At 46.7% G+C, this 19,836-nt stretch overlaps 1 protein-coding gene across 2 annotated transcripts in view; it reads left to right on the forward strand.

Moving 5' to 3' along the window:
- PCNX3 (pecanex 3) overlaps positions 1 to 19,836 on the forward strand; it is a 682,255-nt gene that overhangs the window by 253,885 nt on the left and 408,534 nt on the right. For both annotated transcript variants that reach the window (XM_085625837.1, XM_085625836.1), the window contains exon 14: positions 8,977 to 9,148. In XM_085625837.1, coding sequence (XP_085481963.1) covers positions 8,977 to 9,148 — 172 coding nt within the window. The remainder of the gene's footprint in view (positions 1 to 8,976; positions 9,149 to 19,836) is intronic.

Here is a 19,836-nt window from a genome sequence, read left to right on the forward strand (position 1 = left end):
GCCATTGGTGCTGTCTTTGGAGTCCGGACTGGACTTTCAACAAACTTTGATTCCGGCAAGGGCCCGGTGCCCGGGTATTGCTGCAGGAGGGCTCGTGGAGGTCCTGGTGTGTTCAGGCATAGCAGGAAGAAGGATCTTACCTCGTTGAGTGCACTGGCCTTCCCCTGAGCTGCTACTGCTCGGTGGACCCAGCAGACAGCAGCTTTCTAAAACCAGACGTCACGGTTGGTGCCTATAGACTGCAGGGGTGTAGCTCCTCTATTCCAAGGGAGATGCTGGCTGCTCGGCGAAGTGATGCCTACCCTCCAGGTCTTGTGGAGGATGCACAGCTGCTGGATGAGTCGGGTCTTTGCAATTGTCGTGTTTCTAAGCGGCAGGTAGGGTTTGATGCCAAAAGTCCACTGCATTCTTCAGTTCTTGCTGGGGTCTGCTCTTCAGTGTCTTCTTCTTTTCAGTCGGCAAATCTGAAGTTTTGGACTCAAGGGGCCGACTAAATAATACATTTAGGAGCATTAGGGGAGTTAAGAGTAGAAACCAATTGGCTACCTACCCTTGGGGCTCACTACGCCCCCTATATGACCACTTCCTGTGGGAAGTGAGCATAACCCTGTCCCAGTTTACTAAAGTCTGCCAGCACCAAGATGGCAATTATCGAGTGGGGCACATCAGGCAGCTCACCTTAGGGATGTAACTGATCTGGGTGTACTCCATGCCTACTTCGCATACAAATGTTCCACCTGTCTTAGTGCCAAATGGGCCTCGGGGCAGGGGGTGGCATCTCCCAGGTCTGGGAATGCCGGAGACACATATCAAAGGCAGCATGGCTTTAAAGCCTCCAACCTTGATATGCTGATTGCTAGCCATCCTGCTTAGAGGTGTAAACACCTCCTGCCAGAGTAGGCATTGTTCCTAACCACAGAGAGGGGCTCTCGCCTCCTGGGGGGAGGGGGGGGGGGGTCACAAACAAGTCTGTGGCTGCAAGCTGGACTGGACCAGTCAGCCAGCTCACTAGTGGATTGGTAGGTTTCAGGGGGTTTCTCTAAGGTACCCTCTGGGTGCATGTATCAATGAATCCATCACTGGAATCCGTGTGGGTTTATTAATACGAGATGTTTTATACCACACATCTTTGGTTTCAGTGAAGCCATCATGTAGCTGGGGAACTCGTAATCACCAATGCCCAGTGCATATACTCAAGATGGCTTCCCTGTTCACTGGTAATGTCCAAGAATTTACTTGGACATCACCGGGGCATATCTCCTCATGCAAATGTGTTCTCACATGGAATATAAAGCGGTCTGCTGTAGGGGTGACTTGCATATAGTTCATGCAGTGTTTGCAGGCATGGCACACAGGAGGTGTGCCTTGTGTGGCTTCACCATTGTCTGCACCATGTCACGCAGCCTGCAGTGGCAGTCTGCATGAGTGTGGTGAGGGGTTTCTTAGGGTGGCACAATACATGCTGCAGCTCTTGTGGACCCTCTTTAGTACCCATGCCCTGGGTACCAGGGGTAACATTTACTAGGGACTTGCAGAGGTGCTAAAGATATTGCCAATTGGGGAAACCATTGCAAAGTTTTAGGGAAAGAGATCTGGCACTGGGGACCTGGATAGCAGAATCCTAGTGCATTTCTGTCAAAATTGCTTCCATTACCAGGCAGAAAGTGTGGGTGGCCATGGCAAAAAGGGGCACTTTCCTACAGTTCTGACAATGCGGGCCCATTTGATCCTGCATATAGAGCCCCAGTCAATCATGATTTCAAGGCCTTCAAATGACTATGAGTTAGAGTATCGTAGCAGATCCTTGTGGTGGATCACATGATGAGACATACCATCCAAGGGGTTTTGAACCCTATGGAAAAGAGTTACAGCCACCTCATTGGTAGTCACACCGAGAATAAGAAACCTTCTGTGGTAATGACATTGATGTAATCCTTGAAAAAAATAAAAACCCAGTAGCATTGGTGAGAGAATTAAGATTAACAATGGCAGACTGAGTGATTTCCAGGTAAGAATCAACTGCAAGTTACTCCAAGTTAAGCTCCGCAAAAGGCGACTGCTAATCCTCTACTGACAGAACCAGTTACATAGGCCGTATCCCAGGTATAAACACCACATACTGCTGGTTTGCCTCTTACACCGACCCGCACAGAGTTCACATCCGATGATGACTAAGTTGACACAAGTCACTCCTCATCAAAACCCCTGAATAGAATGATTTTGTAGCTATGTCATTGGTTTCTCCAACACCACCAGTGACTGTTGGAATTTCCACTTGATTATGTAGCAGAATTTCATGCTTTTAATCGAAAAACCTCTATACTGTTTGATTTGCTGATTCCAGTTAGACTTAGCCTGTTCTTTGTATGACTTTTGAGATGCACCTAAGAAATAATTAAAATCAATTTGGATTATCAGTAATATATGGATGCAGAATCCAGCAACAGTATTGGCAGTGGTCCCTAGACTGGACGACAAGTACAAAGCACCAGACGCTACACCAGTATATTTAAGAAGGTCGAGGGTCTTTCCATTCCTTGCACATCACCCACTGAATGAAAAGGCCTTGAAAATATTGGAAAAAGAGTTTCTGCTAAAGTGAAGACCACTATCAGAGCTGCAAACTCCCTAGCGATTTTGGTTACTTAGACAGTCAGCTGTGGTCTGACCTAGCCTCTACTCTGGAACACCTATTGGAAGATAAAAAGAATTAGGCGTTAACTATTCTCCCAGGGTCAGGTAAGTACAGTTGTTACACCCTCAGCGGCACAGGGGCAGGCGGGTGCAGAGTGAGTTAAGCCCAATGTTATCCTATGGGAGGCAGCGGGGCCTTAGTTGGTGGCTGCTGACTAGCAGGCCACGCGGCTGTGGGAGCTGGGTTCCTGGTCACTAGCTCAGGGCAAATGGGGTAGTAGGTAGGAGTAGAAGTTACACTGCCAGGGCCACTCGGGCGGCTGGGTGCAGGGTGCTTTTGAGCCTTCGTGCGCTCAATGGATTTCAATGGGAAAGCTCCAGGATGAACAAAGGCTGCAAGCTCGGCGACGAAGATTCTTCAGGTTCCACCACCACTTCGAGAGGTAAGTTGGGTAGTTGGAGGATAGGTAGGTACCCAGGAGTTGGGCACAGGGGGGCCGCAGGGCGCCGGGTGCAGGGGTGCCCTTTGATGTCGGGAAATCTTACCCTCTGTTGATCGCGGTTGGGGGGGGGTACCTGGTTCGGAGGCTGCAAGCATCGTCAGGAGCGTCAAGGTGAGTCCTTGGGTGCCGGATTCGAGGTCACAGTCGCCAGGGGGACGTCCTCGGGGTCTTTGTTCACTCCGGCACAGGCCCGGCTTGGCGGGTGCAGAGTGTGCAGAGTTCGCGGCTCCGGGCTGATGCCAGGGGTTAGAAACTTGCTTTGAGCAGAGCCACTGCTCATGGAAGTCCCAGATGCTCAGAGTCACAAGGTAGCCAGGTCCTCCGGGGTTTGTGAGGTAGCTGGCCACAAGAGGTGCCGGGATTTAGCAGGAGCAGGTTCGATGGTCGACAGGCCGATAGGGCTGGGGCCAAAGCAGTTGGTGTCTTCCTCTTCTTAGCAGCTGCACGGCAGGTCTTCTTTCTTCTTGCTTTTCTTTGTTTTTTCGGAATCTGGAATCTGAGGAAGGAAGGTTCAGGGTGCTCCTAAATACTAGATTTAGGGGCGTTACAGGTAGGTAAAGGGCAGGGACCAATGGGTCCCTGCCCTGGGGTGGGTACACCCCCTATCCTGCCACTCTCCTGTGGGAGTGGGCAGTAGCCTAGTCCTTACTTGGGGTTTCCAGCTAGTCTTCCTGCCAGAGTGGGGGTCAGAACCGGTGGGGGCCAGTTGCTGAGTACAGCAAGTGGCCTGGAGAAGCTCACAAAGTCGACATGTGCCTTTGAAGCTTCCCCCTGCCCATCCTGGGGGAGGAGACCTAGCACCTCGCCCAGGATGTGCATTGTTGCAGGCCCAGGAGAGCGGGGGCTCTCCACCCAGGGGTCCAGCAACATGTCTGCTGTGTGGCAGCCTAGGCAGTCTCTCAGACCTGATGTGGATTGTAGGTTAGGTTTCAGGGGGCATCTCTAAGATGCCCTCCGAAGTGCTTTGTACATTAAATCCCACACTGGCATCAGTGCGGGTTTAATGTGCTGAGAAGTTTGATACCAAACTTCTCTGTCTTCAGTGTTGCCATTATGGTGCTGTGGAGTTCGTGTTTTACGAGCTCTCAGCACCATATACTCTTAAATGGCAGCACTGCACTTACAGTGCCCAGGAATGGACCTTAGTACTGTAGGGGAACAGGGCTCATGCTCCTGTGCCCACACCACTGGCATAGGGCACCCAGCTAGAGGGGTGGCTGATGTATGCCAGGGCAGTGTAGGTTGGGGGCATGGCACACAGGGATGTGTGTCATGTCGACTCTTTGTTTTGTCTTGTACCCAGACACTCAGCCTGCAAGGGCAGTGTGTTTGTGTTAGGGTACAGGGCCTCTAAGGGTGGCACAATAAGTGCTGCAGCCCTTAGAGACCTTCCCTGGTCACAAGGCCCTGGGTACCATTTACCAGGGGCTGACGTGTAGCCAGGGTTTGCCAATTTGGGAATTAGGGCAGGAACATAGGCCCTGGGCACCTGATTGGCAGGAATCCAGGGCACACTCAGTTAAAGTACATTCAGCAATTCAGCAAGAAGTGTGGGCATACCATGCAAGAAAGATGGCACTTTCTCACACCATCCTATAGTGGGTGGATATCAGTAGTACAGTTATCAACCATACCAAATACAGCATCAACCACCTCTGTACAGATTTTAAACAACATCATGTTTGAGAACCCAAGACGAAGAACTGCTACTCAATCCAGATTGCAGCATACTGGAAGAAGACCCTGATGTAGCGCAGGTACCAGTCACCAACAATCACAGCCATTTTGTGAAAATATTTCCTTTTGCTTAAAAGATTGGAGCATAATCACAATAGACAGATGAGTCCTGGAAGGAGTGGAAAAGGGTGTTTTGGAGTTTACCGAAAGACCTCCAAAAACATCACTAACCAGTTTGCAACATTTCCATCTAAAAAAAAAATAGCAAATAAAAATTCTCTCTATTATACAAAACAGGACAATAGTAAGAAAAGGGGTTACCAAATCCCAAAAAAAATCAGGATTCTGTTCTCAATTGTTTTAATCCGGAAAGAAGCAGGAGAATAAGATGCCAATGTCTTCCTCAAGAAACAAACATTCAGGATGGTATCCCTGCAGGAAACCTTTCAGCTTTTAAGAGTCAAAATGTATGATTATCTTAGACCTGCAGGATGCCTATTTGCACATTCCTGTTCGCTCAAGCCATCGAAAATATCTATGTTTCCAGATCGCTGGCTGCCACTATTATTTCAAAGGACTGCCTTTTGGTGTAATGTCAGCACCAAGGATATTTACAAAGTGCATGTCATAAGTCCCAGTTAATTTAAGGAAACTAAGGCTATCAAGTGTTTCCATATTCGGTCTCCTGGCTGATAAAAGGTCCATTCCACAGTATGGTCAGAAAGACAACCCAATCATGTTTGAGCTCATTCCGGAGTTTAGTACTATGCAGAAGTAATTAATAAATCAGTGTACCAAAACTCAATTTCTGGGACCAATTTCGAATGCAAGAAATGAAAAACTATTTCTTTGAGAGAAGAAGTTAAACCGGTTGCAAGACCTATTAACCCGAATGCCTTCTGAGATACAGAATATGGTATGATAATTCAAACGCATTTTAGGCAAGGTCTCTCCTATATTCCATTGATTCCTTTCAGTCTTGCAAATGTGGCCTCTCCTCGAGTAACCGGACCATCAATAGTTCCGAATAGTAGGACATTTCAATGATAACATTAAAGTAACAATAGAGATGAGGCAGGAGCCTGGAGTGGTGGATGGAAAGGTCCAACATATCGAAGGGACCGGCTTCCTCACAGAGCCTGCAATGTTTATTATGATGATGGATTTGTCCATGGAAAGATGGGAAGCTCATCTCCAGATTGATAAATACGACAAGTCCTTTAATTTGTTTCTTCTTCAGTGGTATTATCGAAGGAAGCACACGCCATCTGGAATTGGGCGATACAGCACAGAGTGGACTTTAACAGCATAACTCCTGCTGCTGCAGGACAACAAGTGGGGCAGATTCACTCAGTTGCAGGGCACCTGATTGTCACAAATGGGAATTAATATCCATATCAACAAGGGTTTTGGAATTGGGGTAAACAGAAGAATGGTGTCTTCAAAACTGATGTAAATTGCACATGCCAATTCCATGCAAGCAGGCAGAGGTTACTAAGGTCTGGGTGGGAGGGAGGGAGGAAGGTAGGGGGGGCGAAATTAAAGTCATTTTTCCCAAATCCAACAACTTCTTCTTACATTCTGTTGATATAAGAAGATGTATAAAATTCTATCTGGATAGAACAAATAGTTTTGGGAGGTTAGATCAGCTTTCTGTCGCGTTTGGCAACCCATATAAGAGATAAACCATTTCCAAGTAGAGCATAGCTCGATGATTTGCAGTTGTAATTTTACTCTGCTACATAAATGTGAGCAAGCTACTTTAGAGGAGATATTTCATTTTATCAGAGTTGTCTACTACAACGGCTCTGTTCACTGGAGTGTAATTGACTGATATATGCAGAGCAGCAACATGACAATATACACACATTTATGTGACGTAACTGTTTAGAAGCGACTGTGCAAACAAATGCAGCAGGCGGTAAGGCAGCATTATTTCCTGAGTTTCAATAATTTTAAATACTCTGAGGTTTTTATCCTCCATCCACGGTAATATTTGATTGTTATTTGTGTGCTGCTTGCTGTTCTGATTTACGCATGTGAACCTATAAAAGATCCAATACTGGAGAAGAAAAAAAGTTACTTGCCTGTATGTAATGGTACTTACCCAATATTGGTGTCTTTTGTCAGCGTGGGGGGGGGGGGGGGGGGGGTGTTGGATTAATAATAAGTTTAAAAAACATACATGATGCTGCCGGCCGCCTCGCGCCTCAGTGCTCCACTGATAGTGTTCCACTGATAGTGTTCTAGAGACTGCTGGAAGCAGAGACTTCCCATCCAATCCCTGCTGTGCTCTCAAGCTGCATGGAAGCAGCGCTGAAATTGGCCTGAGTGGGCTGGTTTAACGCTCGCTCAGGCACAGGGAGTGTGTGCCGTTTCTCCCCCCGGCAGTGGAATACAGCTGGGTTGGAGAAACCTAACTGCTCATGTCTGTTAGGCCGGCCTAAGACGATCGACCAAACTGACATGCACACTTATAAGTGCACTTCACTCCACTCCTCCTCCCTCCAATGGTCCCACCCCTCCCTGCACACACTTGGTTTAGCCAGCACCTGAAAAATAAAACGATAATACAGTATCATTTTATTTTTCAGCTGCTGGCTCTGAGCCAGTGGGGCAACGCTCCTCCATTGCAGAGGAGCCTCCGCTGATGTTGTACAATCTAAAGGGTGGTGGCCTCTCGATGTGTGTTCTTCAGACTTATTCTCTGATTGTTTGAAGTTTGGTCTATTTTAAATGAAATTAGAAAAGAGCAATTGTTATAGTGTTAGGGCTAACATTTAACTTGGAACAGCTATCGTAATGTTGCCATGGACTCACAGCTTGCTGACTGGAATGACTAAAGCATGTAAATACTGGAGAGCTATCATTACAAGTAAATAACAGTTTTCCTATTCAGCCCTTCACGTTCCTTTTCATATCATGATTTTGTATTTTCTGGTACCCTCCCTTTTAATGACGGTGAGCTACTGTGATTGCATTGTTAGAAGGTGATGGTCATCCTTCTCTTCATAGGTTGCAGGAATGTGTGTTATGCCCCCATGAGTGAGTCAAATGGCAATAAAATAAGGTTGGCAAAGGTCTAACAAGTGATAAAATAAAGTGAACTAAAATTAACAGTGCTTTTCACAAGCAGCTGGCTGTTTAAAACACTGTAAACATAAATGTCTTTTATAAATTCAAATTTAAATATATGGTTAGAGTTTGTAGTTTCTAAACATGATACTCAATTCCCATTTCTCGATCCATATTGATTTCAGAATCTTACATTTTTTGTACTCCTCATCGCAGCCCATTTTTAGCTTCAGAACACCTCAATGATTCCCAACTCCGCTGCAATATTTCACAAAGTCTATGCATTAGTACTGATTTCAAGGTGAAAAGAACCCTGTTGTGTTTGAGCCCTCTTGCAAAGTTCAAACACAAGTCCATGTGCCTCACGGCAGAGAGGTCTGCAGTTACACAGAGTTCTTACTAGAGGACTTGTTTCTGAAGTGAGACACATGACTGAGGCCTCGCTATGGGCTGGTAGAAAAATGTCCGCATTGTTGTTTTTCTTTATTGGTAGGGTTAAATGATAGCTCACAGGGTGGGCTACAGTGGATTTGAATCATGTTTGGGATAAAAATTAAAAAACCTCAAGCTTAAACTAAAGTGTGTTTTCTGGAAGTAAATTGTGTTTGTTTGATAATGTATGAAAACTGTATGCTTGGACTAGTGTACAACATTTCCATAAGTTCTTCCTTTCTCTTGGTGGCCATCTCACTGCCTATTTGAGAGAACACTAGTAACTTTTATGGTTATATAAACTTTTTTCAAATTATATAAATGTCATCATTTATTAGACAGTGTCAGGATCTACTTAAAAGAGCAAGTGTTGATGGGAGTTAAGTCTAATGTATAACATACTGATCACCTCATGTTGCAGCTACTGTTTTGTATGATGCGATTATTCTTTGGAAACGTTTCTTGTAATTTCTCATTTCTTTTGTTACTTAGATGGAGCTTCTCTCGGGCCCCTCAGCTTACATCACCATAAAGGCAGAGCTGTGTGTGTGTGCGTGCGTGTGTGAAGTGATTTTAAGTGATTTGACATTTTAAAGATGACGCTAGAGTGGGCTGACTTTGGTGGTAGGTGGTAACTCCCTCTTTCTTACCATAGGGTCACAACTGGATCATTGCCTACAGCCGGCCTGTCTACTTTTGCATATCCTGCGTTCTCATCTGGCTCTTCGACTTCTGCGGCCAGTCCATTCCCTTCCATCCTTTCACATTTTATGGGGTCACTTTCTTCTCCTCTGACTTCTTTTTTGGCGCCCGAGACGTGGCCACTGGTGAGTAATAAGAAACTAAGGTCTATTTTTTTGTACTCTCTCTTTATTCAGTATTCAGGTTTGCATTGTCATTTATCACAGTCTCCATCCGTTTAGTTAAGAGGAGCTTAGCTTAATGTTCTGATCATTCCTCCTTTGTATTCTAGCATTCTGATGGATACATCTGCCAGTGGATTCCTCACCTTGTGAATATCCCTTGCGCCAGTAACATTCGGAAACTTTTGTAGCACTCCATGCTGATGAGGTCGAATACAACGTCACTGCTCAGCTTGCGACTCTGCTGACGTCACCGGATCCATAAGAAGACCTCGTCGGCGTGATGACGTCAGTTCCCTTTTTTCCACGCCTTCGACGCTAACGGTTTTCGGGGACTCTCTCTGTAGCTTTAGCTGGATACTTTGTTTTCCTGCTGGTATCTCGCTTTCTTTTTGTTTGCAGTTGAAATATGTCGACTAAGAAGTCCGGGTTTAAGCCTTGCAGGGAGTGCGGTAAGCACATGTCGATTACGGATCCGCACGAGGACTGTCTGGTGCCTTTCATCGGATCATGATGTCAAAGGATGTTCTTGCTGCCGCACGATGAGCACAAAGGCTCTGAAGGAAAGGGAGGCCAAGTTATTCATTGCCAGAATGAAAAAGGAGACGAGAGGTCGAAGAAGATCAAGATCGAGGTCGGCGTCGAAGTCTACGTTGGGCATGCTTCAAAATCCAAGAAACGTAAGACAAAGAAGAGGCATGGCTCTCAACATCGTTCGGACAGGGATGTGTCTCCTTCTCCTGTCTCTGTTCCTGATACTCCTGTTGGCCTGACATCGCCTGCAGCTTCACGGGAGCATTCTCCGGCTCCATCTCCGACGCCGGCTCCATCTCCGGTTCCAGTTGAGGAAGTTCCGGCTCCGGACGAGTCTTCGACTCTGCTGGTTCCACCGTCGGCGCCGATCGGCCCGAGTATGGTGATGCCTCAGCCTGAGCCATATCCTTCATTTCCAGGCCCGGGTCAAGATCCGACGCATTATTTAAATGCGATGTATGGGGTCTTTACTAGAGCTTTGTACCCCTCTGGAGCGCCTTCGGGTCCCATGGGTCCAATGGCTTTCAACTTGGGGAGTTCCTCAAGCTTAGCCTCAAGCTCCCTTTATGCCATTTTTCCCGGCGATGCCGTCTTGGCTGATACTCCTTCAAAAGATGTGGCTCCCTACTACTCAGTTATTCAAAAAGCGGCTGTGCTTTTGGATCTGCATTTACCATCTGCTGAGTTTAAATCGAACATCCTCACAGAGGTTTTACATTTTCCTTCCTCTGTATCGGAACCCTTGCTTCCATTTAATGACGCCATTATTGAACCGGTCATGGAAGTTTGGCGTAAGCCCTTCTCTGCTCCTGCTGTCTCTAAGGTTGTTGCAAGAAGATATAGGGCGGCTCCAGGTGACGCAGACTTTCTGACTTCCCATCCTTCTCCGAAGAGTCTGGTGGTTCAGGCTGCCTGTTCTAAAAGATCTTCAGGTGCCTTTCCCCAAGTCCCTAGTGACAGGGATGCAAAGAAACTAGACCAGTCAGCCAAGAAAGTCTTCTCTTCTGCCAGTATGGCTTTAAAATCGACAAATGTCACCTGTCTTTTGGGCCGATATATCCATGCTCTAACGGATTCAGCAAAACAACTGACCCCTAAATTGTCAGAGAAGGATAGACAGAACTTTAATGAGGTGCTATCGGACACTCAGGCGGCTGCACGTCAAGTAATCCAGAGCGGCCTGGATTCTGCTGACTCTGTCGCTAGGATTATGGGCTCTTCTGTTGCCACAAGGAGGAGTGCGTGGCTGAAGTCATCTGAGTTCTTCCCTGATGTGAAGGCAACGCTTCTGGACTTGCCTTTTGACGGCTCTGGTCTTTTTGGTAAAAAAGCTGATGCTGCACTGGAGAGATTTAAAGAGGGCAAAGCCACGGACAAATCTCTGGGTCTGCAGACTCAGCCTAGGGGTTTGTCTAGGAGGTACAGGGGCTTTGGAAGATCGTCCTTTCGTACTTACAGGCAGCCCCAGCAGCAGCAACAGCAACAGAACACCCTGTATAAGAGCTACAGGGGCAGAATGAGAGGTCGTGCACTTGGTCGGCAGCTCTCCTCCTCCTCTTCCTCCGTCCCTCCCACCACTGCAAAGCAGCCCTAGATCCACCATTCTGTATCATGCTGGTCCTGTGGGGGGGCAGCTTACCTATTTTCTACAAGATTGGGAATCTGTTACTACAGACCTTTGTGTTCTAGATCTTGTAGAAAATGGGTACGCCCTTCCCTTTCAGGAATTCCCTCCGAATTACCCGCCTTGCCAAGGTGCTTGTTCGGAAGACCATCTTCTCCTCCAGGAGGAGGTCCTAACGTTGTTAAAAAAAGGTGCGATAGAGGTGGTTCCCGTGCAGGAAAGGGGTCAGGGGTGCTACTCCCGGTATTTCCTGATTCCGAAGAAGGATGGCAGGCTGCGTCCAATCCTGGACCTCAGGATCTTGAATCTTTTTCTGAAGCAAGAGAAGTTCAAGATGCTCACCCTTGCGAAGGTTCTTCAAGCGCTGCAACAGGAGGACTGGATGGTGTTGATCGACTTGCAGGATGCGTATTTCCACATTCCCATTCTGAAGTCGCTCAGGAAGTATCTCCGGTTTACGGTAGGTTCGCAACATTATCAGTCTGCGGTCCTTCCGTTTGGTCTTACTACTGCACCTCGAGTCTTCACCAAGGTGATGGCAGTGGTGGCAGCCCATCTCAGAAGGTTGGGGATTCCAGTTTTCCCCTATCTGGACGACTGGCTGATAAAAGCGGAGTCGCCAGAGAAGGTGCTTCATCATCTGCAGGATACAAACGAGCTGTTGTACAAATTGGGTTTCTCGATAAACGTGCCCAAATCTCACCTGGTGCCCTCTCAGCACAACCTGTTCATAGGGGCGGTACTGGACACTGTGTGTCGGGCATTCCCTCCTCCTCAAAGGATTCTCTACATACAGGAAATTATTCCCTTGTTTTACAATGGAGCGGTCGTTCCAGTCCTGAAGGTCCTTCGTCTGCTCGGTCTGTTTGCTTCCTGCATTCTTTTGGTCAGCCATGCACGCTGGCACATGAGGGCACTCCAGTGGTGCCTCCGCAGGCAGTGGTATCCGCACAAGTGAGATCTCGGGGAGTCTGTGAGGATCTCCAGAGAAGCTGCAGCGGATCTGTCTTGGTGGAGCGTGGAGGGCAATCTATCTCAAGGAAAGCCCTTCCATCTACCTCCATCGGTGGCCACAGTGATAACTGATGCATCCACTTTAGGGTGTGGTGCGCATCTGGCGATCAAGGGTCTTTGGTCTCCAGAGGAAAGGTTGCTCCACATCGACCTTCTGGAATTGCAGGCAATACGTTTGGCGCTCAAGGCCTTCCTCCCTTCCCTTCCCTTCACGGTCAGTCGGTTCAAGTCCTGACGGACAACACTACCGCGATGTGGTATGTCAACAAGCAGGGAGGAGTGGGGTCGCATTGTCTCTGCAGAGAGGCTCTGCGTCTCTTGTCCTGGGTTCAGGATCATCGGATTTGTCTGATGGCAAATCATCTGGCCGCAGTTCTGAACGTGCGTGCAGACAGTCTCAGTCGGCAGTTCTCCGCTGACCACGACCCCATCCGGAGGTGGTTCGTCACGTCTTTCGGACGTGGGGGAACTCCTCGGGTGGACCTGTTTGCAGAAAAACGGGCAGTGAGCGTTTTCGTGAGTAGCAGTCTCCAGTATCCGATGCAGGGAGCTTTGGGGGACGCGTTTCAGTTGAAATGAGACTCGCATCTCCTTTACGCGTTTCCTCCCATACCCTTGATTCCTCGGAATCTGAGGAAGATTCGCCAAGACCGGGCCCAAGTCATATTGATCGCCCCGGATTGGCCAAGAAAGGTGTGGTATACAGATTTTCTCCACCTCTCCTCGTGCCCTCCGCTCAGTCTCCCTCTCAGGGCAGACCTCCTCTCACAGTCTGAGGGGCAGGTTCTACACCCCCACCTCCAGAGCTTACACCTTCATGCCTGGGGATTGAACAGGGCAACCTGAATTATTTTTCTCTCCCGCCTGATGTTGTAGATGTAATTTTGTCTGCCAGACGTCATTCCACCAAATCAATCTATTCCTATAGGTGGTCTAAATTTGTTCTTTATGCGGAGAGAAATCTATTGACCCTTTGAAGCCTCGTTTATCCAACATCCTTCAGTTTGCTCTTTCTCTTGCTCAGCAGGGCTTTGCTGTAGCTACTGTTAAGGGGTATTTGTCGGCTTTGTCTGCATTTCTTTGCTTGCCGGATCAGCTTACCCTGTTTAAGTCACCTATTGTGTTACGATTCCTTAAGGGCCTTACAAACAAGTTTCCGCCTACTCCTTTTATTGTGCTTCAGTGGGATTTGAATCTTGTCTTAACTTACTTGATGGGTTCTCCCTTCAAGCCCTTGCACAAGTGTCCCTTGAGGCTGTTGTCTTTCAAAACCGTCTTTCTCATTGTTATTACCTCGGCAAGGAGGGTAAGTGAGCTTCAAGCTCTGAGATCAAAACCCCCGTTCTTGACCATTCATGCTGAAAGAATGATATTCAGGACCAGGGCTGCTTTTCTGCCTAAGGTGGTAACTCCTTTCCATCTGGGGCAATCCATTACCCTTCCTACCTTCTATCCTCCCCCTCACCCTTCCAAGGAGGAGGAGCAGCTTCACCGCTTGGACCCTAAGAGAGCGGTGAACTTCTACCTCAATAGGACTAAAGACTTTCGAGTGGACGACCAGCTCTTCGTGGGCTTTGTTGGCTGCAGGAAAGGCAGAGCGGTACACAATCGCACTCTTTCCAGATGGATTATCTTGTGCATCAAGATCTGTTACTCTTTGGCCGGTAAGGAACCTCCAGAGGATATAGGGGCTCATTCAACCAGGGCTAAGTCTTCTACATCTGCCTTGTCTAGAGGTGTTCCTGTGGAGGACATTTGTAGGGCGGCAACTTGGGCCTCCCTCCACATTTTCGCGAAGCATTATTGCTTGGATTCCGAGGTGAGGCGGGACGGACACTTTGCTCGTTCCGTCCTTCAGGATTTTCTGGTATAGAAGGGTGGACACCCTCCTCCGGGAGTGGAACTGCTGTGGGAATCTTTTCACAAGGTGAGGAATCCACTGGCAGATGTATCCATCAGAAGAACAAGTTACTTAACTTCGGTAACGCTTTTTCTGGTGGATACAGTATCTGCCTGTGGATTCCTCACTGACCCACCCGCCTCCCCGTTGTCCACCCTTGTATACCTACAATTCTAATGATGGTGTTTCAAAATTTATTTGTTACTGTCAAAGGCAGTGTGTTATTCTTCCTATATTATCTTCACACTGTGTGTGTTGCTTTGTACATTATGTACTGTGTATACTGTATATATATTGCTGTCAGTCTGTCCGTGTGCCCTGAAGGCACCGAAAAAAGGGCGGAACTGACATCATCACGCCGACTAGGTCTTCTTATGGATCCGGTGACGTCAGCGGAGTCGCGAGCGGAGCCGTGTCTCTGTGACGTCGTCTTCGACCTCATCGGCGTGGAGTGCTACAAAAGTTTCTGAATGTTGCTGGCGCAAGGGATATTCACAAGGTGAAGAATCCACAGGCAGATACTGTATCCACCAGAAAAAGCGTTACCGAAGGTAAGTAACTTGTTCTTCTGTCATGCTGTTCTGTACTGCTGGTAGGGTTTTATGTCATAGCCTTTGTATAGGTTCAACTTATTAGCTTATATCATGGAGTTGGAGAATGCTGTTCTTCTTGAACACCTCTGCTTTTTAAGCTGATCTTAAGCACTCCATAGTACCACATGGAGTGTGACTTGGCTATGCTTCTAAATATTTTAACTTCTTGGCTTTCGCCTGTTTCTCTCTGATCCCTAGCATAGTGTAGGAAGCTGGGTCTTTATATAGTGGACCAAAACGATGTACAGTGTGCAACGAGTCCAGATAAACCCTAGTTGGTTTACAGAGCCACAAATTATATTCAAATGCTCTCTTTTGTGGTAGCGTGGGCGAGCATTTAGGCTTATCAGAGGGTAGTACTAAATATTTGTTGTTCTCACAGAGACAATAAATAAAACATACACTCGAGAATAATTACGAAAATCAATAAATAACTCCGATTTTCATGTAAATTTAGATACCAAGAAATTCGTTATCATGTAAGTACTTTTCAAAATATGTATTTTTACAGGTAAATAAATAGTGCAATTCAATGTGTCTTCACGCAGCAATGCTTCCTTATGGGAGAAAAGGCATATGTTGCATACAGTTATTTGTGGTCGGTTTCTGGTGGTCTCCTGCCGGACTTGGGGTCGGGAGAAAAGGCATATGTTGCATACAGTTATTTGTGGTTGGTTTCTGGTGGTCTCCTGCCGGACTTGGGGTCGTAGGAGACCAAGGTCCAAAGTACCACCAGCAGTTTCTCGTTATCTGCCCTGGGGCTTCCGGGTGCAGAGGTGCCAATCAGGTTGGTAGCTGTGCATGCTACGCCTGTGTAAAAAAGGGGGGCCCCGTAGAAGCAAGCTCCAGAGGGTGGCTTGGGGACAAGTCTAGGAGCCCCCAACTGGGTACTCTGGTCACAAGGGTCCTGAGGACAAGGGGGGGGGGGGCTCAGCTGAATTGTCTGTACCCGAGTTGGGGCGCTTGGGTGCTGATTAGAAAGGTCAGCTGGGCTCTGTGTCCTAAGGCCTTGCGGTTGTCTCTCATTTCCGGTTGAGGGTGCAAAATCAGGACAGTAGGGCTACTCTGGAAGTGGGTCTTTGCGGTTCTGACGTCTGTTGACGGCTGCTAGGTCTCAGTGAAGGGGCAGTCTGGATTAGACTCTCTCATGGCGCTGTTTGCAGCCATGGGTTCGGTACCCTGGGTATTGGTCTTGTATGACTTCGGTATGTCCTGGTGTCCTCATTTGTGGGAGGTGGGGGACATATCTGACCTTTAGGAACACTGGGTCCTCTTCCTGGGCAGCTGCTGCGTCTGGCTAGTCAGGGAGCGGCAACTTGGTAAACTAGACTTTGCATCTTTGGTTCCTGCGGACGGCGGGGAAAGTAACTCCTCTATCCCAAGGGAAATTGCTTGCAATTTGCGAAGGGTTAGCGGTCTCCCGGGGTTCTTGGAAGCTGGTCAGGTGCAGGACGAGTCGCTGGTCTCGATTGTCTAGACTGGTTCAGGCAGCAGGGTTTCAGGGCAAATGTCCACAACAGTCTTCAGTTCTGGGATTTTTCGCTGCTCTTCTTGGTCCTTTCTTCTTGATCTCTTGAATCTGAGTTCCTGGGGTCAGGGGGTGGCACCTCAATACTCAATGTAGGTGTGTTAAGGGTAGTGACGGATAGTAGCCAATGGACTACTTACCTTTTGGGTGTAGACACCCTCTATATGACCACTACCTGTGGGAAGTGGGCATAAACCTGACCTATAGAGCCAAAACTAGGATTGTGAAATTCTAAAAGTTGTGTTCACATCAGGTGCCCTCCTTGGGGGTGGTACTAGCCTGAGAGGACAACACGCCTCCTGACTAGCTAATTTTCCCACCTGTCCTGGTGCCAGCTGGGGGCGGGGTAGGAGGTGGCATTTCCTCAGTCTGGGCAAGCCTTCCGTCGCTTATCAAAGGCGGCGGAGGAATATGAAACCTATTGTCGTGATATGCTGATCACTTAGCCATCCTCCTTGGAGGTGACAACACCTCTGGCTGGAGCAGGAATTGTTTTTGCCCTCAGAGCATGGGCTGGACTTCAGGGGGTCAGAAACCTGGTCTACACCAGTCAGCCAGCACACTAGTAGTTGGCAGGTTTTCAGGGGGCATCTCTAAAATGCCCTCTGGGTGCATTGATTAATAATCCATGATTTGAATCTGTGTGGGTTTATTAATACAAGATGTTTGAAATCAACATCACTAGTTTCAGTGACGCCATTGTATAGCTGGGGAACTCGTAAATACCAGTATTCAGCCCATGGACTCGATCAAAATGGCTTTCGTGTTCACTTTCAATATCTCAGAATTGACTTGGGCATCACAGGGGCATATCTTCTCATGTAGATATGTCCTTGCATGCAGTATAGTGCACCCTGCCTTAGGGCTGTAAAGCCTGCTGTAGGGGTGACTAACCTGTACTACATGCAATGTCAGTAGGCATGGCACACAGGAGGTACTCAAGGCAGAAATCTTAACATCTTATCAAGACGGAAAAGGTCTTTTACGGATTCCTTGGCATTACACAAGGATCTTAAACCTATAGTGGGCGGGGGAGGCGCGGTCAGAATGTCTAGACAACAGATAGTTTCCAAAAACCCACAGGCACCACACGAGGGTGAGCATTAATAAGGGGTATGAAGAATGCCAATGTACACATCCTGAGGCAGTGAAGGTAGAATACAGTGTGCTTACCTTGGGAGATATTGAGACACTGTCCACAGGAAGAGGTGGACATGTATCCTTCCAGGCCATTCCATCCTGATGGGTCCAAGTACCATAGTCTAGTGAAGATGGCAGCAGATGCTTGAGGTGTTCATGTGGAGGTCAAGAGAGGAACCATTTCCTACTAGAGATATCGAGGCCTGTGTACAGAAACAACGATGTTGACTGCTTCATACAGCAGGTAAGGGTGTCTTCACCAGACCAGCAACCTCTAAGGGAGAGGCACCTAAAATAGAAAAGTATATTGCACCATCACAGGGCCTGAAATGCATCCAGTTACACACGGAACCAGACTCCCTCATAGTCCATACAACCTGGAGGAGCGTAATGTGATCAGCCTCTATATGCCCACTTCCAGACAAAGTAAGAGATTGGCGTTAATGGAAAGGAAGAAGGAGCGGGTTGCTGCCACCCATGTTGTATTGCTTACTCTAATACCCTTTAAATATATATGCCCATCAGCACAGGGAGGCTGTGGAGGGCCTTCTGGGTCATCTGTCTGAAAAATACCAGAAGAGTCAATACACACTAATGGGTATCCCCATCCAACAAATTTTCCTAACTGAGTCCATATTTTTGGGGGGCATCACCCTCTTTACTGGAAACAAATGTTCTAGTTATTACACCCTCACACAATCTAGTAGTGGTATGCTTCATCATCTGGTCTCAACCTGGCCCATAAACAGGATTGGCTGTACCATGTTCCAGGAATGACTTTGACTATAACAGCAGCCAGGGTCTTTTTTTTCTTAAGAACAAAATACCTTGTGGATGATGACCCTATTACCGCATAATTACGTCAAACGTTTCGACATAAGTATACGGTTATGGGGTCAATAAGTCAAAACAGTTCCCTTGGTTAGTATTCAAACATACCCTCAGTAACTTATGTCACACTCATATCGGATATACCGCTCTCACCAGGAAATGTCACCAGTTCACCAAAGCCAATATACAAATGTTTTATTCAATAAGTTCTGATTAAAAATATCCTATAAAATACTTAAAATAAAAACACATCAAATGTAGCACTGTGGGTTGACTTAGACTATATAAAATAACATACACAAAATCATATAGACATACATTTAAAATACATTCTGGGAGAATATTTCTAGGCATTCAAGTTTTGTCATTTATAGCACTAATCCAACAGTAATTCTGTGGTCAAACCATCATTGTGTACTGTTCCTATTTGACCAGAGTAGATTCAATTTAGTGCAATTGTTGTAGCTGCGCGACTCATTTCGGTGAATTCAAACTGTTCCAACCACCTTCTTCAGGACGAGAAACTTTATATATCTCCCAAAGCTTCCAATCTATTTATAAAACCACATTTCAGAATGCATCCTTATTTCAATCTCATGTCACATTACAACGTATTATTTAATCTACATATCTGTCCCACAGTGCAAAATTGCTCATACTAAGCTAAAAAACCAAAAGCTTTGGAGAACATTTAACAAACATTCATTTACATTCAGCCTCTGGTGATACTCGGATCTCTACTTTCAACCATACACCTATCACGCCTAGTCCCACGTGATTATCTACACCCTACGCTGCAAAAACAGCTATAAAGTTTTACCCACCAGAAATTGAAATATGGTATCAAGCACTCCTTCTGAGATTTGATTCTTCAAGGTGAAGCAATAAGACAATTCTTTGTTGTATCCTAGACTATTTCAAACAAGACTTTCTACGAGCCTAGAAGTAAATATAAACACTTATTCTAAAATTCCACCCTATAAATATAAGGTTTGTAATACATAAGGTACTTTCTTCAGGACATTACCTTAAATCAAGTGATGGCAGCAAATTTGTACATTTGCTTCTATCAATTGATTTAAGGTAACGTTCTGACGAAAGTACCTTATGTATTACAAACCTTCTACTTATAGGGTGGAACACCCATCGCACAAGAGATATCTTAGTTTGTGATAAAGGGGGGCACATTATCTATTCAAGGTGTTACCTTTTGGTATACAATCTGTGCCGAGGTTAACAGCCCACCTCAATAGACAGAATATTTGTGTCTACCCCTACCTGGACAGCTGGCTGGTGAAGGAACCCATTTGAACAATGCCAAAGAAATAATATTCAAATGTCCGTGAAATGGCTGTTCCCATAATTCGACCCCGTACTTTACAACTGGGATATATTTACTCTTATAAATGGTCAGAAACTCCCTAACTAGTTTAGTTCTCATCTTACTGGAAAATCTGAAGACTCCTTCAATGTTTGTCAAATTGATGG

The sequence above is a fragment of the Triturus cristatus genome, chromosome 9, assembly GCF_964204655.1.
Source record: "Triturus cristatus chromosome 9, aTriCri1.1, whole genome shotgun sequence".
Classification (NCBI taxonomy): domain Eukaryota; kingdom Metazoa; phylum Chordata; class Amphibia; order Caudata; family Salamandridae; genus Triturus; species Triturus cristatus.